General features: G+C 41.9%; 2 protein-coding genes across 17 annotated transcripts in view; one reads left to right on the plus strand and one right to left on the minus strand.

Moving 5' to 3' along the window:
* Nucleotides 1-22,386, minus strand: part of DLG2 (discs large MAGUK scaffold protein 2) — a 1,043,894-nt gene that overhangs the window by 905,589 nt on the left and 115,919 nt on the right. For all 16 annotated transcript variants that reach the window (XR_010828657.1, XR_010828656.1, XM_048080922.2 and 13 more), the window contains one exon: nucleotides 13,249-13,394. Coding sequence is in view for 14 of the 16 variants with exons in the window: in XM_048080922.2 (XP_047936879.1) it covers nucleotides 13,249-13,394 (146 nt within the window). In the remaining 2 variants the exon portion in view is untranslated. The remainder of the gene's footprint in view (nucleotides 1-13,248; nucleotides 13,395-22,386) is intronic.
* The window catches only part of LOC106039878 (transmembrane protein 126A), a 308,882-nt gene that overhangs the window by 163,241 nt on the left and 123,255 nt on the right, over nucleotides 1-22,386 (plus strand). The gene's annotated exons all lie outside the window — the stretch shown is intronic.

Genomic DNA, 22,386 nt, shown 5'->3' on the forward strand with positions numbered 1-22,386 from the left:
ATATTTTCAGTGTTGGTGAACATTTGCTTGAAACATCCTCAATCATCTTTATGTAGTAGTTACATTGCAGGTAATAAAAAGACCTTTTCGGAGAGAAGGAATTAGCAGGGATCATGCAGGGAAGCAGCGTGAGGCCTTTAAAAGGGACGGAGAGACGATAGCACAGAATGGCACCTCTGCAACCCCACTTCTCATTAACAGGGGTTCAAATTCCAATTCTGGTTGCATTAAGAAGCCTTGGAAAAACCTTGATATTTGTTAATACCAACAGCACATAGCTCTGTGTACTATTCTTTATACATTTAGCCCATTCTTTACAACCTATTGTGTTAACACCGGGTCAGCTTCGCATTTCACTAGCTTGTACCGAAAGCTGAAGTTAAGCAAGTTCATCTTCTTGATAGATGTTTCTGCAGTACTTAGTAAAACAGGGTTCACAAGAGGTGCACCCTATGAGCCACGGTCAAATCTAATACTGCACTTTTCAAAGCTACTGGCAAAAACACAGTTTCTACTGCTAAGACAAATATCTGCAATCAGAGATGCCATTTCACAGTTTGGAAACATCATGCTGCCTCTTTTCCTGGATTTGGTTAACTAGGAACCTTTTTCCATATCTTTCTTACCAGCAACCTGGTCATAATTGACAATCTAAGCCTTTACCACCTTATGGCTGGGATGCAACAAAACACTGTTACGCTGGGCATGAAGTCTCTTGTTTTTCCAAGAAAAGTAAGCTGCATCCCTCTGCTCAGCATTGATCAAGGATGTCAGACCAGTCCTCCCTTCCCTGTGATGGTTCTCCATAGACCAAGAGCATCAGCACAAGGAGCTTTTGGTCTTTGTCCAGGGGTCACCACAAACTGCAAGTGAAAAGCAATATCTGACAAGTCTAATTCTCAAAAGTAACCAAACTGTTCACTGTGAGCACAAAGATATGTGTGTGCCAGGCATATTACCTAGGTGGGAACAAAAGCAAGGAAGCCAACTATGAAACACAGAGTTACTGAGTTAAGAAACAGCATTAAGAAGTATAAATGTAACTGCAGAAAATTGGCTGTTTCAAGCAACACCATACTCAGCATCCTGCATACTGAAAGCTCCTGTTACAGGTTTGCTGCTGACCCAGCAAAGACACTTTTGGGTATCCTGGGAGCACCTACTGTCAAAAAAACAGTACAAGATATCTCAAAAAAAAAAAAATACTGATTACGTAAGTGGAGGCATATGTTTTTCATGAATCTTCCTACTCCTTAGGAAGAGACAAAGCTGTCTGTTTTGTAACCTCTGTTTTCCTACAAACTACCACGACACCACAAAATGTGTGAGAAGACACCAGTCTGACGTAAGGAATGACCTGAAATCACTCAGCAGATCCTTTCTTGTTGTAATTAGCAAATTCGAAAATACACAGATTGAACTTATTTTAGCTCATCAAAACAATAATAATTAATGTTTCCACAGAGTTTCAAAAGCCTTTTTCTGAGAAAGTGGCCTTCAGATCCACTATGTCAGTTATTTCTGATTTAACCTTTTTCAGCTTGTACAGCCGTTGTCTCTTCTCAGAAAGCTTTTAAGGCAGATAGCTTGACTACCTGAAAGTGCTGAGCTACAAAAATAAAATACAGGGACAGGCACAGCATTTCAGAAATTCAGGGATTCTCCCCCATACTTGTGCAAGGAAATGGAATACCTGGAAAACCTTCATAATTTTGGTCTGTCCTTTCAGCAAAGACATGTTACATAGCTGTAACAGTGGACTGAACAACACTAATGGGATTATAACTATATAGTAGGAAGGCTGACCTCCTGACAGAAAAGCAGAAGGATATAGATCAGCCAAGCAGCCTGGAGTGCTGAAATCATGAACACAGAAGCATTAGTGGGTTCAACCATTTTTCATCATCATGGCTGTTTAGGGCTTGCAGGCTGATGAAAGAATGAGATTCAGCTAACCTGATACTCTTCAAATATCCCATTTTTAAAAGTATATTAAACATTTGGTTTCAAAACTCATGTGCAAAACTAGTTTTCTGGGTTTGGGGAATCAGCACCTCACACAGAGGTGAGGTTGCAGATTTCTAGCCACAGATTACATCTCCCTTTATGCTAGCACATGGAGGTTCTGCTCCATCAAACTTTCAATTTCCCTACAAGATGACAGAAGCCGGATAAACATGAGCAAACAGTGGGATAATATTGATCAACAAAAGGAGAATGTCATAAAAGTAATGATTGCTATGGCAGCAACCGCCTCCCTTGTGGGACAAAGGCCAGTTTTAAATATGAAATGAGACAGTCTTGCAGCTCCCTCTGAAGAACAGCAACACCAGGAAAGTTCCTCATTGAAAATGTCATGAAAAGCTGAGGAAACAGAGGTTGAGGTAGATCACAAAAAAGTGTGAGAGAAGACATGCAGAGAGGAGACAAGCCACGGCAAGCCCTAAAATTAAGACAAATAGAGTGGCTTTGATATGGTGGAAATGTGAAAGTCGATGAAGGCTTGCAACAGCAAGGAAGATTTGGTTAGAGAAATAAACCTAGAAACGGACTTCCATACAAGGCTTTTAGGATGGGTAAAAGGACTGAGATTTCATAGGAGAAAGATAATTGTTACTAAAGCCTCTTTTCAGCAAGGGGGAGAATGGCTAAGAGTGAAATTCACCTCTTCTCAGAACACAAAGATCTAGCCTAAAGCTTTGTTCATGATCCACCTAAAAGTTATCATGGAAAATAGGCCTGTTTTGTCTCTGTCCTCTAAACCAGGGGCAGTGGTTGCCATAACCTGTAACAGACTGAAGTGGTGCAGGTGACAGTTAAACACAGTCAAATGCATAAAACATCCAAGCTGAAAATACATAAAGTCCTGTGGTTCTAGTCATGTCATTTGTAACTGTATTACACACATAAAATATGAAGAAAAATGAGATTTTAGAGTTGACAATTTCCCTTTCATTTCTCAGTTTGTTGCCTTTGGGATTGTGTTTATTATTTGTGAAAACCTGCAAGCACCTGTCCCAGTTTATAAAAATCTAAACAGAGCAGGAAGGATATTTTCTCTCATATGTATATATTTGCCTTACTGAGCAGAAATATATGCACCTATCCAAGAAATCACTCTCAGGATGATCTTTATATGATCCAGAAATCTTGGGGTGATATCCTTCTTTATTCTTGGGAACTATTGAAGAAGCTTTTTAATAAAGAAGTATTGGTAGATTGCAGAAATATATAATGGGCTCTTAAACCTCTCCATAGAGACCTGTGTCCTTTGCACATGGAGGGCAATGAATTCTCTTGCTTAGTTGCTCAGATTGGTGAATGATCAGAGTTAATAAACCTGTAAGTGAGACAAATTGTTCTGAAATATTTTTAGAGTGGAACTTAACTAGTGTAGAGTCATCTCTGAATATCAATTTTACAGAACCCTTACAGTTTTACAGGGCAAAGAACTATATTTTTAAGAGTTGATGTATTTGTTTTTGCAGGTGGTAAAAATATAACTTCTCAGAATCTTATTAGAAACAATGAATTATATCACATATACTTTGGAGGAGCTGCTAGCTTGTAGTAGAAACCTGTTGGGACATTCTGAAATTTTTAAGTAGGTAATTTTTTTCAGAAGATTACTCTCGTATGACAACAGCCCTTGTTAAAATATAATGTGTTTTGGAAAAGAAGGTATAATATGTTAAAATTGCAAGTGCTTTTTGCTAGGTGATATTTTCATGTATCTTTGACAACTAGATCTACCATTCTTGACCTTGATACACAGAAGTGGAATTTACTCAGTACTCTGATCTCAAAGCTTATCACAGTGGAGACCCGTTGCATAATTAAAAGTGGCTAATGCTATATGCTGGTTAATATTCAGGCACATTTTCATTGGGGAAAATTATTGTTTCTGGTCCCTAGCAGCTGTTCTGGCCTGCACCCAACCCTTTGCAGATGTAATAACAAATCCTAGATCAGAAAACTGCCTAGAGGTTGTTTGATAGGCATATTATATAAATATGGACCAAAAAAAAAAATGAAAACAAACAAACATGCCGTGGTGGATGTGACTCTCACCACTGCTCATCTGGTTGAGTGTGCTTAATGCCAAGATCCCAGTTCTACTCTCCCTCCCACCAGTGTCAATAGGAAAAAATTATTAAATTGTTCCCTGTCAGAAAGGAGCTAACAGACCAGTGACTCCTCTAAACTCTCATGCAAGTCACAATGTGTTGGTGATGTTAAAATAAAAGTGAGGCAACAAAGGTAAAGGCTTTGAATGTGAGCATGTCTAACTACCTAAGCACAAGCTGATGGCAAAAGCAGAACCATGTCTGACTCTGAGACTCACCACAGGGGACAGAAATTGTCTATTTAGGGAATGGCATGACATACTCTATTGTGCTTACATGGCAAGGTTTTAATAGTGGGGGCTGCAGGGGTGGCCTCTGTGAGCAGTGTCAGATCAGAGCCAGCTCCAGACAGCTCTAAAAGGGACCCGCTGCTGGCCAGAGCCAAGCCACGAGCGACGCTGGTTGGGCCTCTGGGAGTGCAGATTGAAGAAAGGGAGAATCTGCTGTGCTACAGCAGCTGGAAGAGATGGGCGAGCACTGAGAGAGAAGCAGCCCTGCAGCCCCCAAGGTGAGTGCAGCAGGAGGGCAGGAGGTGCTCCAGGCACGCAGCACAAGTTCCCCTGCGGCCCGTGGAGAGGCCCCTGGTGGAGCAGGCTGTCCCCCTGCAGCCCACGGGTCCCACACGGAGCAGATCTCCACGCTGCAGCCCGTGGAGGAGCCCCCGGTGGAGCAGGTGGATGTGGCCTGGAGGAGGCTGCGGCCCATGGAGAGCCCCCGCAGGAGCAGGCCCCGGGCCGGAGCTGCAGCCCGTGGAGAGGAGCCCACGCAGGAGCAGGGGGCCTGGGGGGAGCTGCCGCCCGTGGGGGACCCGTGCTGGAGCAGTTTGCTCCTGGGGGATGGACCCCGTGGTACGGAGCCGTGTGGGAGCAGTTCTTGAAGAGCTGCAGCCTGTGGGCAGCCCCCCAGGCTCAGTTCGGGAAGGACGGCATCCCGTGGGAGGGACCCCACGGGGAGCAGGGGCAGAGAGGGACCGTGAAGGAGCGGCGGAGACGAAGCGTCAGGGACTGACCGCAGCCCCCATTCCCCATTCCCCTGTGCCGCTCGGGGGGGAGGAGGTGGATGATGGGTGGAGGAGGGAAGGTGTTTCTAGTTTGCTTTTAGTTCTCACTGCTCTAGTGTGCCAGTGATAGGCAGTAAATTACATTAATCTCCCGTTTGCTGAGTCTGTTTTGCCCATGATGGTAATTGTTAAGTGTCCTTATCTCAGCCTATGAGCTTTTTTCATCATATTTTCTCCCCCTGTTCTGTCAAGGAGGGGGTGTGAGAGAGCGTCATGTTGGTGCTGAGCTGTCCATTGTCGTTAAACCATTAAATGTTCAGGTGGCCTTACTCTCAGCATCATGCCTTCATCTGAAAACTTTCCTTCCACAGGAATCTGGGATAAAGAGGCCAGAATGCCATACTCAGGAGCATTTCTGTCCACAGGATGACACTGTTCTGCATGCATACAACTTTTGGGTTTGAAATGGAAACATTGGCCTGACCACATTAAAACACACTCAGAAGCAACTCTAAAATGACATTTAACAGATGCGTTGACACTCAAGTTATTGACAAGCTACAGAACAAATACCAAATTTATAAATAGAGACTCAGTATGGATACCCAGTATGGGTAAGACATTTAGCTGCAGCTAGTCATAAATAAGGTTTTAATAACACAGTGACTTTGCAGTTATCCATTTCTAAACATTAGCCAAACTATTTGAAAAGGCAAGTGTATAAAATAATGTCTGCAAGAAAGCATACCTTCTTATTAATGCACAGAAAACAAAATTTCCAAATTATTGTATATAATAACCCTGTGAAGCCAAGCTCCATCATTGTTTTTAAACAATTACCTAGTTACAGGTGTTACACATTCTGTGGATCAGAAGATACACAACTGCAGGAAAACATGAACCAAAATGTCACCTATACCGTACCCCTTAAAAAGACAACTGCCTTCTTGACAGAGAGCTCATTGCCAAACAGAATTACATGGGAATTGGCTCTGGTACAAAATCAACCCACAGACACAAACTGCATTTGATCAGATAAACGTATACTGTAGGAGCTAAATCTAGTGAAAAAACAGACACATAAAACTGAATGTTTTGAACCTTTCTAATGAAACATTATGGTTGATCATACCTAATGACTCTTGCATATTAAGTATCACTTAAACAGAATCAGATTTGGCTCTTGGGAGTAAACTAAGCCATACAAATTAAGCTGTACCCAGTTACAAAGAAAGAAGACAAACAAAAATCCAGAGAAGATACTGATTTTTTTATATATATATGCACATATTAGAAGGGTCTTGTAGCTCCAAGTGCTTTAGACAAGCTGCTAGTCTGAAACAGATTAATGATTTGATAATTGCACCAGGCAGAAGATTTTTAAGTAAGGGTTTTACTACTGGAACTTTTAACGAGCCGACACTTAAAGGACAGAGAAGTAATTACGATGTTTATAATAGCTGGGTACAAGGATAGCAGGCATTCCTGAAGCAGGCAGGAATAGGAGGATTCGTTTTGCATGCTGCAATTGGCTGTCTTTGCAAAACGAGCCTCTAAACATAAGAAATGCACGGAGCAAGAATTAAATGAAGAGCTGGAATCTTCGGGGACCATCTCAAAGCAATGATATCACACTGCGCTGAATGTAGATTGTGCATGTGAGATCAGTGTGTGATGACCAAACTTGCACAGTAATTGCAAATGATTCTAGTTCAATATGCTGAAAGTATCTGCACCATATGCCCTGTAAGTAAGCAGTCTTTCCATACCACAGTACAGGGACAAGCAGACCTTCAGCTACCAGATTTATATGTAAGAGTGGCAGCCAACCGTTCTTTTCCTTCACCACCATTTTCCTCCTAAATAAAGGTCAAAACACTGCTGACCAGAAATAAGTAGCACTGGACACCAAACTAATGAAAACAGAGGTTAAAACAAGGGTAAATTTATGTCTTATAATGAGCCTCTGGAGCTGAGCACAAGCCTGTAGCTTCAAGCGGTATTACTATTATCATAGCTAAAGAGCAATTCAATTTTTGTTTTACCAGATGGATACCTCCATCTAGGTACTTTTATGTTCTCCATTATTGCATTTTCTGAGCCTCTCACAGCTTTAATTGTGTCTACCTACACAACATTTAAGTGAGAGGCATCCTTTACCTAGTGACTGCTCAGTGCAATGCGGAGTCTCCTGGGAAGGAGGAAGACTTCTTGCTAGGCAAGTGACCATTTGCTAAGCAGAGGAGCTGGGCTTATCCCTGCAAACCTAGTCTCAGGCACCAGCAACCTGTTGATCCCAGCTGCATAGCCGCAAAGCTTTGACAGCAGAGAGGGCACATGCCTTTCCCCAGCGTTATCTGCAACTGGGTAGGCCGAAAGCACTCTTGTGAGCAGTGGAAGGCCTCAGTTTAATCCACATCCAGATGAATCCCTATCTCACATTTCCTATGGGTGAAAGCGGTCCTCTCCCCAAAGGGGACAACTTAAAGAGCCCAAATTTCAAGAAAACCCTTTCAAAGCTGTGAATGCTTGTCTTATAACGCTTGGTCCAATGAAGTAATGAAGCTCTTTGGCAGCAGCCAAATTGCAAACAAACCCCGTCTTCATGATTTTCAGCAGCAGATTGGGCACATCCCCAGTCAGCATGCTAGCTGTGGTGAATACTGTGCTGAATGTTTATAAAATAAGGTAATGCTGAGTTTCCCAGCACTGAACAGTTTCTGTGCTTCCAGTCCAAACAAATTAAGATTAGACTTGCAAAATAGTTAAAGCACCCATTATACATGCTTGCCCTTTTCTTACTCTTCCCTGAGCATCTGCTCCTGGCCCCTGCTACATGGGCAATATAATTGTTCACTTGGCTTAAGCCAATGTTGGTTTTTTATTACTGCGACTTGAAATGACTCAGTTTAAAAGTGGCTGAGATCCTCAGAGCTCTGGAGGCACATAACCTTCATAGTGCCAGCTCTCCACAGCCATCTTCTCAAGGTAGCTACCTGGCATTTGGATGTTTCCTAAAGGAGCTTGTCTGGAGCGTACCAGTCAGCTCAATGCCTAAGCACTGTCAGCATCCACAGACTATGTGTTCCTGGCATACTTTAACAACCCGCTCAATTAGGTGATCTCAGAGCACACTTTGCCGTTTGCCACCAACCCTTGTGCTGAATGTGGCATATGTTGGTACTAGCATTCCCTTAAACACAGGTTGAGAGGAATGAAAATAAAGCTCCTATGATAGTACCCAATGTACTAGGCATTTAGAGTAGGTATATTACTCTTTTCTGTTGAATTCTGCCACTTATATGTTTGGATATATAGGGTGGTGAAGAGCTGAGAGAAAAACAGGAAGGGCTTTGCATCTATGACTCTTCAACACCGGTCTTTGGGTACTTGCAAAGTATGGAGGATTCATCAGTGTGTATACCAAAGAAAAGGTAACATGCTATGATTAAACACTCAGAGTAAACCAAAGAGAGTGCTTCCCAGGTAATCTCTTTAACCTCTAGGCTATAAAGGCATGTGTCAGTGTTCTGTCCCACTAAATATTGGATTATACCACATACAGTGGAAACACCACAAGAAAAAGCAAAATAAGATCTGTTGGTGTAAAGTTTAGTACACTGTTGTGGGTGACAAAAGAATCATTATCAGCTTCTCTCTGGCCAAGAAGGAAAGATGGATTTCCCACATCTTTGGAGAAGACCCCAAGTAAATAGCTTCTTCATAAGGAAAGATGTGTCGGCAGTGCTTTTACACCCATTGCAAGAGACGTCTAGTTATGTCCTTACATACAGCAACGAGAGCATGATTCTGAATCTCAACTGGAATAAAGTACCGAAGTTTTAAAGAGGCAGATGTTAAGGGAGTGACATCTTGTCCCTTTCTGGAATTTATTATTGTTAGCTTGTAAGTTTGTTCTGGCTTTTGTGCACCTCCGTTTCTTTTCATGCAGTGCACTCAAAGACACGGTCTTTAATTGATATCTGGACATGGATGGCAAGATGCCTCAGACACTGCAACTCCTAGTCCCCTTTTGTGACTCAGTTCTTCAGTCCCCCTCTCATTACCTCACATACACTCCTTCAGAGAGAACCCAGAAGAGCAAGGAATTAAAATCTACGGTTCCCAAATCCAGGGTTAGCATTTTCACCAATAAACAAATCTTGCAGAGTGGTTTCCAGGAATTTTTTTGTATACACATGGAGATATAGAGATATATATAGTGTCTGTGCTGTCAAGACTATTTACCTTCCACAGCGCTGCAAGGCTTTTTGTTTTGGAAACTAAAATATTTCATACTTCTAACTACAGTTCCTTTGGGAAGAGTCAAATCCAACTAAACATTTTCTTTCCTCAAAGACTATTTTTTTTCATTAAGACCCAGCATTTGTTGCTGCATGGACATATTACCTGAAATGACAACAGTGGTAGGAAAGAACGAGTCACAAAGGTCATTTTAAAAGAGTAAGAGAAAGAAAGGCAGAGAAGCTGGCAGCTCCTGTTATTATATGTGATAAGTTAAACACATGTTTAAGTGCTTTTTGGAACAGGGATGAATAAACTGTTCTCCATGTCTACTGTGGTCTGAACAGAAAATAATTGGTTCTAACTGCAGTTAGGGAAACTCCCGGTTGTCATCAGGAAAGACTTCCTAGCAGTGAGGGAATAAATTACCTAGAAAAGTTGTGGGCTTTCCAGCATGGGAGGTTTTAAAGAACAGATTAGACAAACATATGTCAGGAACAGTTCAAATACAGTTGATCTGTCCTAAGGCAAGGGAATGGACAGCATGATTTTTTAGGTCTTATCCCGAGCCATATTCTGGAGTTCCCACACCACAGCTAGCATGTTGGACTTGTTCACGTGTTACCTGATATGTCACATTTCCTGCTTGCTGTATGAATACATGAAACAAGCAAAAGCCTTCAAAAGTAGAGCCCAGTAAACAATTTATTGAATAGTGAACTTGCCCCAAAACAGTTTCATTGATTCTGAAACTATCCACTAATTATAGTTGATTTTGTCAAATTGGATTTACTGGAGGGAAAACAACAGGGATAGATTCACACAATAACATTCGTATATGTATTTCTTTCTTCCTTATTCCCTAGCATCCACCCACTGAAATTATTTTGGTCTATGGTATTTACAGCTCTGCCAGATACACTATCACATATATTTAGTTTTTGTGCTGGATGAAATGCAAAAATAATGTGATGGTAGGAAATAATTGCATCTGGAAACACTGATACCATCTATCATTCTAATAAATAGCAAAGCTGTTAATGGAGTATAAATTAAAGACGTTGTTTAAATACCTAGGCCATGCCAAAGTATTTAATGATTTCATGAGGGCCAGGAGCTCCTTCAGGGTCAACACCTGAACAGCACAGAGTTTAACAAAAGCATGCAAGCATGAAGAAAGTGGTGAGAAGAAAAAAAGCAGTAGTAATTAACACTAAACCCCAGCACATGTTTTGTTAATGCCATTGCAGCCATGGAGTGCTATGTGGGATCATTTATGCTAATAATTTGGACGCAACTGGTTCTGCTAATACATTCCTCTGACTGTTCACATGCTTTTGCAAAATCACAGTCCCTGAGTTTGGAAGTTGTCTCTCTTCTGAGGCACTCCCTGAGAATGACAGGAGGTTATAGGATGGGTTGTGACCCTTTCATCTCTCTTCTTTGATGAAGACCAGTCCCAGTAAGCTGTAAGGTCTAGCAGCAGTTTAATACAAACCACTATGGTAACCACCGGTGGCAGAAGAGAAGGTTTAGAGGCTAGTCATTTCTGTGAAACCAAGGGAAATTTGCATAGTAGTGCAAACAATGAATCTAAAAAGTTTTCTGTTATCTAAAAGTCAACACTTTAGGAAAAGTAAATATTATCAATACAAAGGAGGGATCACAGGATACCTGAACTTGACAGTGAAAACTGGTTTCCTTTTTTAACCAACAATTAATATCAGAACATAAATACAGAAAAGGAAGCAATTTGTGTAGAAAATTAACAGGTGGGCAACCAAGGAAGGTTTTAGTTGGAAGTTTCATGAAAAGGGGATGGACTCTGGACTGAATGAACATCATTGGACTTTTAGTGTAGAGGAAGGAATACAGCATGTAAGAAGGTAGTTTTTTTTCTTTCCACATTTGGGGCATGTAATTGAGGACAGAGGAAAGAAAAGTACAAAAACATCAGTTCCCATAAGGAACAGACAACGAATAAGAACTTATGTTGTATATTAGATTATCCAGTTACATTTTCATGAGGAAATTCTCCCAGAAAGCGACGTGCTGTATGGGATTTGTACAGCAGCTGGTACATTCAGCATGTGCTAATTAGGTCTGATTCGAAACTGCTGATTGTACTGTGCTGTCAAAAGGAAGAAAAAAAAAGAAAAAAGAAAAGAAAGAAAAAAAAAAAGCCTACACTTCTAGTCTGCTTTGACTGCACTTAAACCCTTAAAAGCATATATGGGTATGTTTTTCAAAGGGACTGAACACTTCATGCTCCCATTACACAGTTTATGGGTAGACTGCAAATTTGAAAATGAGGGTACCCTGGGTAGTCTGACTGTCAGCACTCTAGCTTGAAGAGGTTATTCCAGTTTCTAAACAATACTTTTATATTGTTTTGCTTTAAATTAAAATATCATTTTAATAAGTTTAGCAAAGTTTGGAATTAGTCCTATATATTCTATTAATATCAGCACAGAATTTGGTGTTTAAATTCCCTTGGACAAGAGCAGGAGCTCAGCCTCTGGAGATCAATGAGGTTAAGGGAGATGGGGCTGAGGGTCAAATACTTTGACGAGGCTGAAATGGAAAGTATGTGATCCACTGTCTTTCTCAGATACTTCAAGAGATAACACTTGCACCTTTTTAAACCGTACATCTTTGTGGAAAAAAAAAAAGAAAAGAAAAAAAAGACAGGGATCAGCTACTTGTGTCTTCAGGCTGGGACTCAAATGTTAAATCATTCATAGAATATACCCTACATTAATGTTAAGACTCATTTGTTCTGATTTCACTCAAGATTTGAATGCTTGCTCTCATTAATTCTGAAAGGTTCTTTTGTTAATTAATTTTTACAATTAATTTATTCATTTCTTCAGAGAGTTTTGTTCTAGCAGCCTGCAACTCTGATTTATCTTTTTGAAGAATCACATATAAAATGCCGTGTAGAATTATACTTTGTTTCTGGGCTTTACGTTTTTTAATAAAAGGAAAGCTCTATGAAAGAAATAATGATGCTTATGGAATGTGCTCTGGGACAATTTTTATAGTTCTATCTCTATAGTTCTATCTCTATAGTTCTATCTATACCAAAAATGGATTTTTTTTATAAATCTTTACTTCTGTTCTGGAAATTTTGCAGCCTGTACCCACTCTATTTCTTTCTTGCTATTTAAGAACAGAACAATTCATTGCTCGGTTTTCTGATTTTTGGTTTGTTCATTTTATTTGGGGCTGGGAGGGTTTATTTTTTTGTTTGTTTTTTTGAAGTACAGACATGATGGTCAGACAATTAGTTCAGACTGCTAATTCAGTTGATAATCTGGAGGTAGGCAGAGGCAGATTAGAACCAGTGGTGATGAAGAACGGCATTGGATCCTCCCACTGGCCACAAAGAAAAAGCAAAGGTATATAACCTTCTTCTATGTATCTATTTCTCATAAAGAGATGATTTTTGGTCGATATATATGTGCACTTAGACTATGGAAAGGTACAACCCAATGTCAGTCCCACACACGTGGAAAGTCGTATTATAATTTTTACACTGGATACAATCACTGGTGAATTAATAATCTCAGCAGTAAACAGGCAATATTTATGCTCTTCTGGGGCCAATCACAGACACCAAGTATCAGATAAAATACACCACGGATGAGAAAAATAAAGTTTTTTTACTTCCCCTTTGACAGATGGCAATTGGAAGGATGAAGAAATTAGTGACATATTCAAGGTGAAAGAGATAATGCTATACATCTTCCATATTCCAATCTAATTCCTTAATGAAGGCCACTAATTCAATCTTATAAATCATTTTGTGGCAATTTTCAGGCTTGAAACATCTCACTCACTATATATATTTTAATTCGCAATCAGTCCAATTACCTCTAGGGTTTTCTGCAGATTTTCTTGTCCTGTAGCAGGAGATGTTGTCTTCTCCCATTTCTCTGCAACTTGGTTTGCTTCTTCTAATTTTTGTTCATAGCTTTTCTGGGAATTTAGCAGTGTCACTTCATAAAACTCTTGGATATCTGTTTGTAAAGAGGAATGAGTAAAAGGCATTATTTGATATGCTGGCGTTTGAGGCCCTGGTGTTTATCCTTGGTTGATATATATTTACACATTTTCAGAAGATGGATCATAATGATAAACACATACAACATTTCTACCAGAAAGCATCAATATGCAAATTTGTTTTCTAAAATGTCAGTGAGATTCTTGAGGTATATTCTCATTTTTAAAGAGGTTCTTACAAATCATTTCAAAGAAATAAATGAATAATATTTATGAGGAGAGTTTTAATGAACATGTTACATGCACATCTAGACAATATAGGTAGAACAGACCCTTACAGAAGTGTAACTAAGTCACAGACCATTTTGATGAGCAAACTAGAAATTCACAGATGTAAAATGCCCTAAAAGGAGTTTGTTGTCAGACACCTGCCCCAGGCATCTGGGCCACCCTCAGCCCCAACTGCAGGTGCATTTGGGAACTTTATTTAAGTGGGATGCAGAACTTGAAGGAACACTTTGTGTGCTAATCACTTCACTTCAGAAATGGCTAATTAATGTTGGTTTTAAACCAAGAGCAAGTAACACACCAGCTCTTTATATCCTGTTTTAGAGAGAAAGGTTACATCTACCTGGATACCCTCTGGGACGTCAATGGAGGGGCTGGTTATAAAAGCTATCATGCTTTCAGTAAGTGTCTCTCTCAAATGAGTGCTATCTAAGGTGTAAAGAATGTGGAAAGGCATAATTCTCTACAAGTAGGTGTCAGACAAAGCAAAGAAGGAGATGGAAAAAACTTTCTAGACTTAGGCAAAGAAATTATAGGGAAAAATCAAGCTTATTATATTTATATAATGCCTTTCCTAAACACTGGTGACAGTGGTTTTTATTTCAAATTTCATGAAGAAATGTTCTGTTTATATATTACCTTAAATTGGATTAAATTAGAAGGAGCCCCAAGGTAACCAATTAAAAAAAAAATTAATGAAAGCTATGATAGATCTGTACCTGATGTTAATCAGGAAAATGAACCTCTCAGGATGTTCCAGCATGTCTAAAAGGAAAGAATATGTTCCCCAGGAAAGCTTCTTAGACCAGAAAAGAAAATTCTCCCAGCATTAACCATAAGGAGTGACTAAATATTGGAAAATATTGGGATCATGCCTGAGCTTCAAAGGCAACCATGGATTTTGTCATGCAGTGTCAGATCCCATGTCTGGGCCAGGAAGACATAATTTGTAAGTATAATAAATAACTGCTATGGAAGTACATCTGCATTTTGTGTTATAAGCTGCCTCCCATGATAGGAGACTGAACTAGATTGTCTGTGACCATCAGAACTGAAAAAGCAGGGGAAAGCACAGAGGGGCACACAGCAGGGGCACCCTGCTTTTCTGCATCTTTCAAGGGTTAGTCAAAGCTAGTCAGCAGTGTCTAGTCTGTGCAGTGTCCCATACCCTTGAAGTCTCTGGCCAGATCACCTGGAGGCACTCTTCCTTCTTTAGTAACAACTCACATTGAACTTTTCTTCTTTTTGTTTGTTTGTTTGTGTTGCTTTTGTTTACTTTTGTTTTGTTTTCCTCCAACTTCCAGGCTCATTATTTACTCTATTTCTTATGTACAATAGGGTAAATTAATCAGAAAATTTTATTTGAATATTAATAACAATGATCCATAGAAAGTCGGTACTACCTCCTATTTCACAGACAATAAAAGAAAATTGCTGATACAAATATTTGTAAGTATTGATACTTCATATTTGCTAAGAGCATTTGCTTCCACGGTTAAAGTTAGGACCCACTTTTAAAATGAAAAGCTATAGGACAGTTGCAATGAGAATGGGAGTTCCCCCATTCTCACTGGGGGGACTTCTGACCGTTGATTTGAATGTTCACAGTGGAATTGAAAACAGTTCTAATATATGGCTTGATACCGGCTCAATTTATATTGTAGCTGCAAGTTTTAAGACCAATATGTAATTATCTCTAGATAAATACTTTGCAGAAATAAACTAGAAATTGCCCTCTGGCAATGGTATTCAGCTGGCATAGCTGTTGTTATCGGAGTATTAATTGGGTTGATGGTAGTCAGTCAAGGAACAGCAGAACAGTGCTTTCTTTCCAACTTTAAAGACTATCTATCTTACCCTAGCATGTTCATTAAAAATAATGTGCGAACCATATTTGCATGTGTATCCGCGTGTGCAAAGTAAATATAAAAAATTCAGTCTCTTTGTAAAAGTCCTTATCTATTCCGAGGAGGCTGTGGGCTTCTTTCACTGGAATAATGATTATTGGTGTGCAGACAAGAGCATTTCAAGTGTAGTTCCACGGTTACAGAAGAAAGCACAGAGGATTCACTTAGTTGGTTGCTTTTTTATTCCATAAGCTAAAATTGCTGTTTCTATGGAACAAGGGCAGTCAGTGACTTGCAGTCAAAGTTAGCATAAAATAGGATCTGTAATTTGCTCTGAGTAAAATCTGTTCTATCAAGCGATCTTCATTATGTCAGACATGCAATCAACTTCTAGGAGGGGAAAGCAGCTGAATACTACTGAGGATGGGAAATGAGGTGTAATAGGGGTGGTGGGATCAAGCAGTTGTAGAATCAAGTTTGGAGCTGAGGTTGTAAAAAGTAGTTGTGAGAGCATAGTAAATGAAATGTAATATGACCAAAAAAAAAAAAACAACCAACCAACCAAACAAACAAAAACGGTATAACTTGCAGTGGGAACTTACAGAAAGATAATTCAACAAAGAGACTAAAGAATTACACATATGAAATCTCTATTTATTTGCACAGTTTTCCCTCCCTTCCTTGAAAACAAGTTCAGATTTCATTTAGAAATGGCAATATTACTGCTGGTGAACTCAGTAGGCACAATACATCTCCCTTGTTTTGGTACCAGAGGAGCTGTTCGACCCTCTCCACTACTCCATTTTGTCAAGCAATGAATTCATGTTTGTTTAAAGTGTCTGTGAATCTCACTGGATTTTCAGTCCAACTGAATTTGTTCATTTGCTTCTTAAGAGCTGACTTATTTACTTTATTTAATAAACTCTTGTTGTTCACTTAGCCTTGCCCAAATGTTTTGTCAGTTTCGCTGTATAAAGATAAATTGCATAGAAGAAATTATATATATTATAATATGAAGTAATCCTAAAGATTCGGTGATATATTTTATTTTGGATAATTCCATCACTGGGGAAGTAGGAAAACAAATTTTCTCTACATCAGCATGACAGAAAACACATCAGTATCACTTTATAAATGCCCATAGACAAGTATAGAATACATCAATGTGTCTGTGCTCTGTGGGCAAATTCCAAGGACACCCTTCTCTTGTCTTGCAGACCTGCACAATAATAAGCAGTATCAAACCCTTATAACGTAGGCCAGGGAGCAATTTTCTTTACTGCAGTTTAAAAAATACATATTAATCAGTTAGGCTCAAATTTGAGTTGTGCATATTCTTAACTCACTTTTTTTTTTTTTAATTTAAATGAGATTAAATTGGACAAGACTAATAACTAGAGAAGACAGAATGTCCTATTCACATAAAAGAGCAACCTTTCTTTCAGCTAGCAGCTACACAGAAAGAAAAACATGTGATCAGACAAAGCTGAACAGGCTGCCTAAACTGGGCCATTTCTTCATTTTTAGTGATTGGTGCTGCAACCCTAAAAACATTAGTCCAGTGCCATATCTGTTCCAGTGTATATTCACCTCAATGTCCATTTGTTACAGGAAAATGTTACAACTCTTGCAGCAAAGGGGTTAAACAATATGAAAGGCAAAATTTTTGAATAGCCTAAACTACTTTCTGTCTTCTGTGGCCGTGGGCTTTCGCCAGCATTCTAATGAGAAAAAAAAATAATAAGATAAAGCAATACAATCCCTCATTCATCTCTAAGCACTTCAGCACCAGAAAGATAGAAGTAAATTGAAGAGAATTCAAAGACAGATTATTAAAGGTCTGATGAGGACTAACTTTTAGAGAAAGATTAAAGGGAGAGAATAATAGTAACTCACGCTTATATTTCCATTCATTTCAAAGCAAAACAAATATTAAGAACCATAGAGCGTTGGCTGACAAAATTGCACAAGTCTCTGAAAAGAGGCAAACCAGCAGGGCTGAACTGTTGAGGCCTGCAAACGAGCACACCGGGTACGTATATAGCTCAGTCCCTTTGTGATCAATAACCCACTTGCAGTGGCTTCAGAATCACCACTGGATTCACAACAGTGTTGTTCCTTTTAAAAAATAATCCTCTTTGGAGAAGCAGGGAATAGTAGATGCAGCAGCCCAAGCAAATATGTTATTACACATTATTAGCAATACGTAATTATACACCAGAGGGTTGTGCTGCCATCCAGAGGCACCTCATCAGGCTGGAGAAATGGGCCCATAAGAATCTCATGAAGTTTGACAAGTAGTGCAGGGTCCTGTTCCTGGGGAGGAACAGCCTTACGCCCCAGGACATTCTTGGAGCCACCTGGCTGGGCAGCAGCTCTCAGAAAAAGGCCTGGGGGTCCTGGTGGGCACAAGGCTAAAAGTGAGCCAGCAATGGGCCCTTGTTGCTAAGAAGGCCGATAGTATTACAGAATCACAGAATCACCTAGTCCAACCTCTGACCTAACACTAACAAGTCCTCCACTAAACCATATCACTAAGCTTTACATCTAAATGTCTCTTAAAGACCTCCAGGGATGGTGACTCAACCACTTCCCTGGGCAGCCCATTCCAATGCCTAACAACCCTTTCAGGAAAGAAGTTCTTCCTAAATCCTCCTAAACCTCCCCTGGCACAACTTTAGCCCATTCCCCCTCATCCTGTCACCAGGCACGTGGGAGAATAGACCAACCCCCACCTCGCTACAGCCTCCTTTAAGGTACCTGCAGAGTGCGATAATGTCGCCCCTGAGCCTCCTCTTCTCCAGACTGAACAATCCCAGCTCCCTCAGCCGCTCCTCGTAAGACTTGTTCTCCAGACCCCTCACCAGCTTCGTTGCCCTTCTCTGGACTCTCTCAAGCACCTCTATGTCCTTCTTGTAGCGAGGGGCCCAAAACTGAACACAGTACTCGAGGTGCGGCCTCACCAGAGCTGAGTACAGGGGGACAATCACTTCCCTAGACCTGCTGGCCACACTGCTTCTTATACAAGCCAGGATGCTGTTGGCCTTCTTGGCCACCTGAGCACACTGCTGGCTCATATTCACCCGACTATCAACCAGTACTCCCAGGTCCTTCTCTGCCAGGCAGCTTTCCAGCCACTCATCTCCCAGCCTGTAGCTCTGCTTGGGCTTGTTGTGCCCCAGGGGCAGGACCCGGCACTTGGCCTTGTTGAACTTCATAGAGTTGGCCTCAGCCCATCGGTCCAGCCTATCCAGATCCTCCTGCAGAGCCTTCCTACCCTCGAGCAGATCAACACAGGCACCTAACTTGGTGTCATCTGCAAACTTCCTGAGCGTGCACTCGATCCCCTCGTCCATATTATCGATAAAGATATTAAAGAGGACTGGCTCCAGTACTGAGCCCTGGGGGACTCCACTAGTGACCGGCCTCCAGCTGGATTTGACTCCATTCACCACAACTCTTTGGGCCCGGCCATCCAGCCAGTTTTTAAGCCAACGAAGCGTACGCCAGTTCAAGCCACAAGCAGCCAGTTTCTTGAGGAGAATGTGGTGGGAAATGGTATCAAAAGCCTTACTGAAGTCAAGGTAGACCACATCCACAGCCTTTTCCTCATCCACTAAGCATGTCACTTTGTCATAGAAGGAGATCAGGTTCATCAAGCAGGACCTGCCTTTCATAAACCCATGCTGACTGGGCCTGATCACCTGCTTGCCCTGTAAGTGCCGCATGATGACACTCAAGATAATCTGCTCCATGAGCTTCCCTGGCACTGAGGTCAAACTACAGGCCTATAGTTCCCTGGGTCTACCCTCCGGCCCTTCTCGTAGATGGGCATCACGTTTGCTAGCTGCCAGTCAACTGGGACCTCCCCTGATAGCCAGGACTGCCAATAAATGATGGAAAGCAGCTCGGCCAGCTCCTCCGCCAGTTCTCTCAGTACCCTTGGGTGGATCCCATCCGGCCCCATCGACTTGCGTACATCCAAGTGCTGTAGCAGGTCGCCAACCATTTCCTCGTGGATAGTGAGGGCCACATCCTGCTCCCCATCCCCTTCCACCAGCTCAGGGTACTGGGTATCCAGAGAACAACTGGTTTTGCCACTAAAGACTGAGGCAAAGAAGGCATTAAGCACCTCAGCCTTTTCCTCATCTTTTGTAACTAAGTTTCCCCCTGCATCCAGTAAAGAAAGGATGGAGATTCTCCTTAGTCCTCCTTTTTGTGTTGATGTATTTGTAAAAACATTTTTTGTTATCTTTAACGGCAGTAGCCAGATTGAGCTCCAGATGAGCTTTGGCCTTTCTAATTTTGTCCCTGCACAGCCTCGCAACATCCTTATAGTCCTCCTGAGTGGCCCACCCTCTTCTCCAAAGATTATAAACCCTCTTTTTTCTCGTAAGCTCGAGCCACAACTCTCTGTTCAGCCAGGCCGCTCTTCTTCCGCACCGGCTGGTCTTTGGGCACATGGGGACAGACTGCTCCTGAGCCATTAAGATTTCCTTCTTGAAGAGTGCCCAGCCTTCCTAGACTCCTCTGCCTTTCAGAACCACCTCCCAAGGGACTCTGCCAACCAGTGTCCTGAACAGCTCAAAGTCAGCCCTCCAGAAGTCCAAGACAGCGGTTTTACTGGTCCCCTTCCCGGCTTCGCCAAGAATAGAGAACTCTACCATTTCGTGGTCACTCTGCCCAAGACAGCTCCCGACCACCGCATCTCCCACCAGTCCGTCACTGTTTGTGAACAGAAGGTCTAGCGGGGCACCTCCCATGGTAGGCTCACCAACCAGCTGCATCAGGAAGCTATCTTCCACGCTCTCCAGAAACCTCCTAGACTGCTTTCTCTGGGCTGTGTTGTGCTCCCAGGATATGTCTGGGAAGTTGACATCCCCCACGAGAACGAGTGCTGACGATTTTGCAACTTCTGCCAGCTGCCTGTAGAACTCCTCATCCATCTCCTCATCCTGGTTCGGCGGTCTATAACAGACCCCCACCAGGATGCTTGCCTTGTTGGCCTTCCCACTGATCCTAACCCACAGGGACTCAACCTTATCATTCACAGCCTTAAGTTCCACAACATCAAAACACTCTCTAATATAGAAAGCCACACTACCACCCCTTCTGTTCTGCCTGTCCCTTCTGAAGAGCCTATAGGCAGACATTACAGCACTCCAGTCATGAGAGTGGTCCCACCACATTTCTGTGATGGCAACCAAGTCATAGCCTGCCTGCTGCACGATGGCTTCCAGCTCCTCTTGTTTGTTTTCCATGCTGTGTGCATTAGTGTAGATGCACTTCAGTTGGGCCATTGCCTTCTCCCCCGGCCTTGCCATTGTTCCCCCTGGCAAGGCTCCAACAAGCCTTATTTCAGCCCCGTCCCCCTTCTTATTCTGGGCTCCCCTTCGTATTCTGGGCTGCATGAGGCAAACATGGCCAGCAGGCCGAGCAAGGCAATCCTTCCCCTCTGCTCAGCACTGGTGAGGACACACCTGAAGTGCTGGTTCCAGTGCTTGGCCCCCAGTACCAGAGAGACCTGCACTCACTGGAGAGAGTCCAGTGAAGGGCCACCAAAATGGTCAAGGGAGTGAAGCACTTCTGCTGTGAGGCTGAGAGAGCTGGGGCTGTTCAGCCTGGAGAAGGGGAGGCTCAGGTGGATCTCATCTATGTCTATAAACGCCTGAAGGGAGGGTGCAGTGAGGATGGAGCCAGGCTTTGTTCAGTGGTGCCCAGTGCCAGGACAAGAGGCAATGGGCACAAAGTGGAGCACAGAAGGTTCCGTCTGGACATCAGGAAGCACTTCTGTGCTGGGTGGGTGATGGAGCACAGGCACAGGTTACCCAGAGAGGCTGTGGGATCTCCTTCTTGAAGATCTCCAAAAGCCACCTGGACATGGTGCTGGGCAGCCTGCTCTGGGTATCCCTACTGGAGCAAGGGCTGAACCAGACGGACTTCCAACTTCAACTGTTCCGTGATTCTGTGAAATCTGGAATGATTATCTGGTGTGCTAGGAATGGCTCAGGAGCCAGTCACTCCTACAAGCTCTCTCCATTTTGTAAGACTCATTACTCTGGTTTTAATTTAGAAGGAAGAAGCGGTCTGGATTTGCTCTTATTTATACATCTTGGCTCCCTCTCTACTACTGACCCATCTTTAGCTGTGTAACTCAGCATAATCCAACTGGTAGCACCAAGACTGAATTGAGTATATGAGATAACTTTGGCATATGCATGATTTTTACCTATGTAGAGACACACTAGCAGGTACCAAAGACATCTTGGTACCTTTATACACATTCAGAAATTTAGCCATTAAGGCACATGCATGCCAAAGCACTGAGCAACTGGGATTACCCCAGTACAACCCCTTCACACCAGCTGATCAGTAGCTGCACTTTCCATGTATCTAATTGATGCAGAGAGTTAGGATGTGAGAGTATCAAAAGATGTGTTTTCCAAAGTAATGTGGTGTAAAATGCAGAGAGGCTCAATTTGAGATGGTGCAGGTCTACAAGCAGCTGTACAGTGAGGATAGATTTGCAAGGTGCCAAAATCATTTAGGGTTCAGAAGACAGGAGATATAAAGAAAACCACAGCAGGAGTGAAGAAAAAAAATCTCTTGTATCTCTTTTGTGTTTACAAAAATGAGGGGAGGAAGAGGAAAGACTGCATTCCAGTAACAAACAAGCTGATGCCAGGCTTTCTGACACCATCTATATTTTATAGAACACAAACAATTAAGCCTAAAAGGATAATCTTGTACATCACTTAGCCTGAAGTGGTACTGCATGTGTCAGCAAATGCTGCTTCCCTAGTGACTTGACAGTACATGTGACCACGTGTAACAGAGAATTGCAAAGTATTCCATGCACCAAACCTTAGCCAAA

The sequence above is a fragment of the Anser cygnoides genome, chromosome 1 (assembly GCF_040182565.1).
Source record: "Anser cygnoides isolate HZ-2024a breed goose chromosome 1, Taihu_goose_T2T_genome, whole genome shotgun sequence".
Lineage (NCBI taxonomy): Eukaryota > Metazoa > Chordata > Aves > Anseriformes > Anatidae > Anser > Anser cygnoides.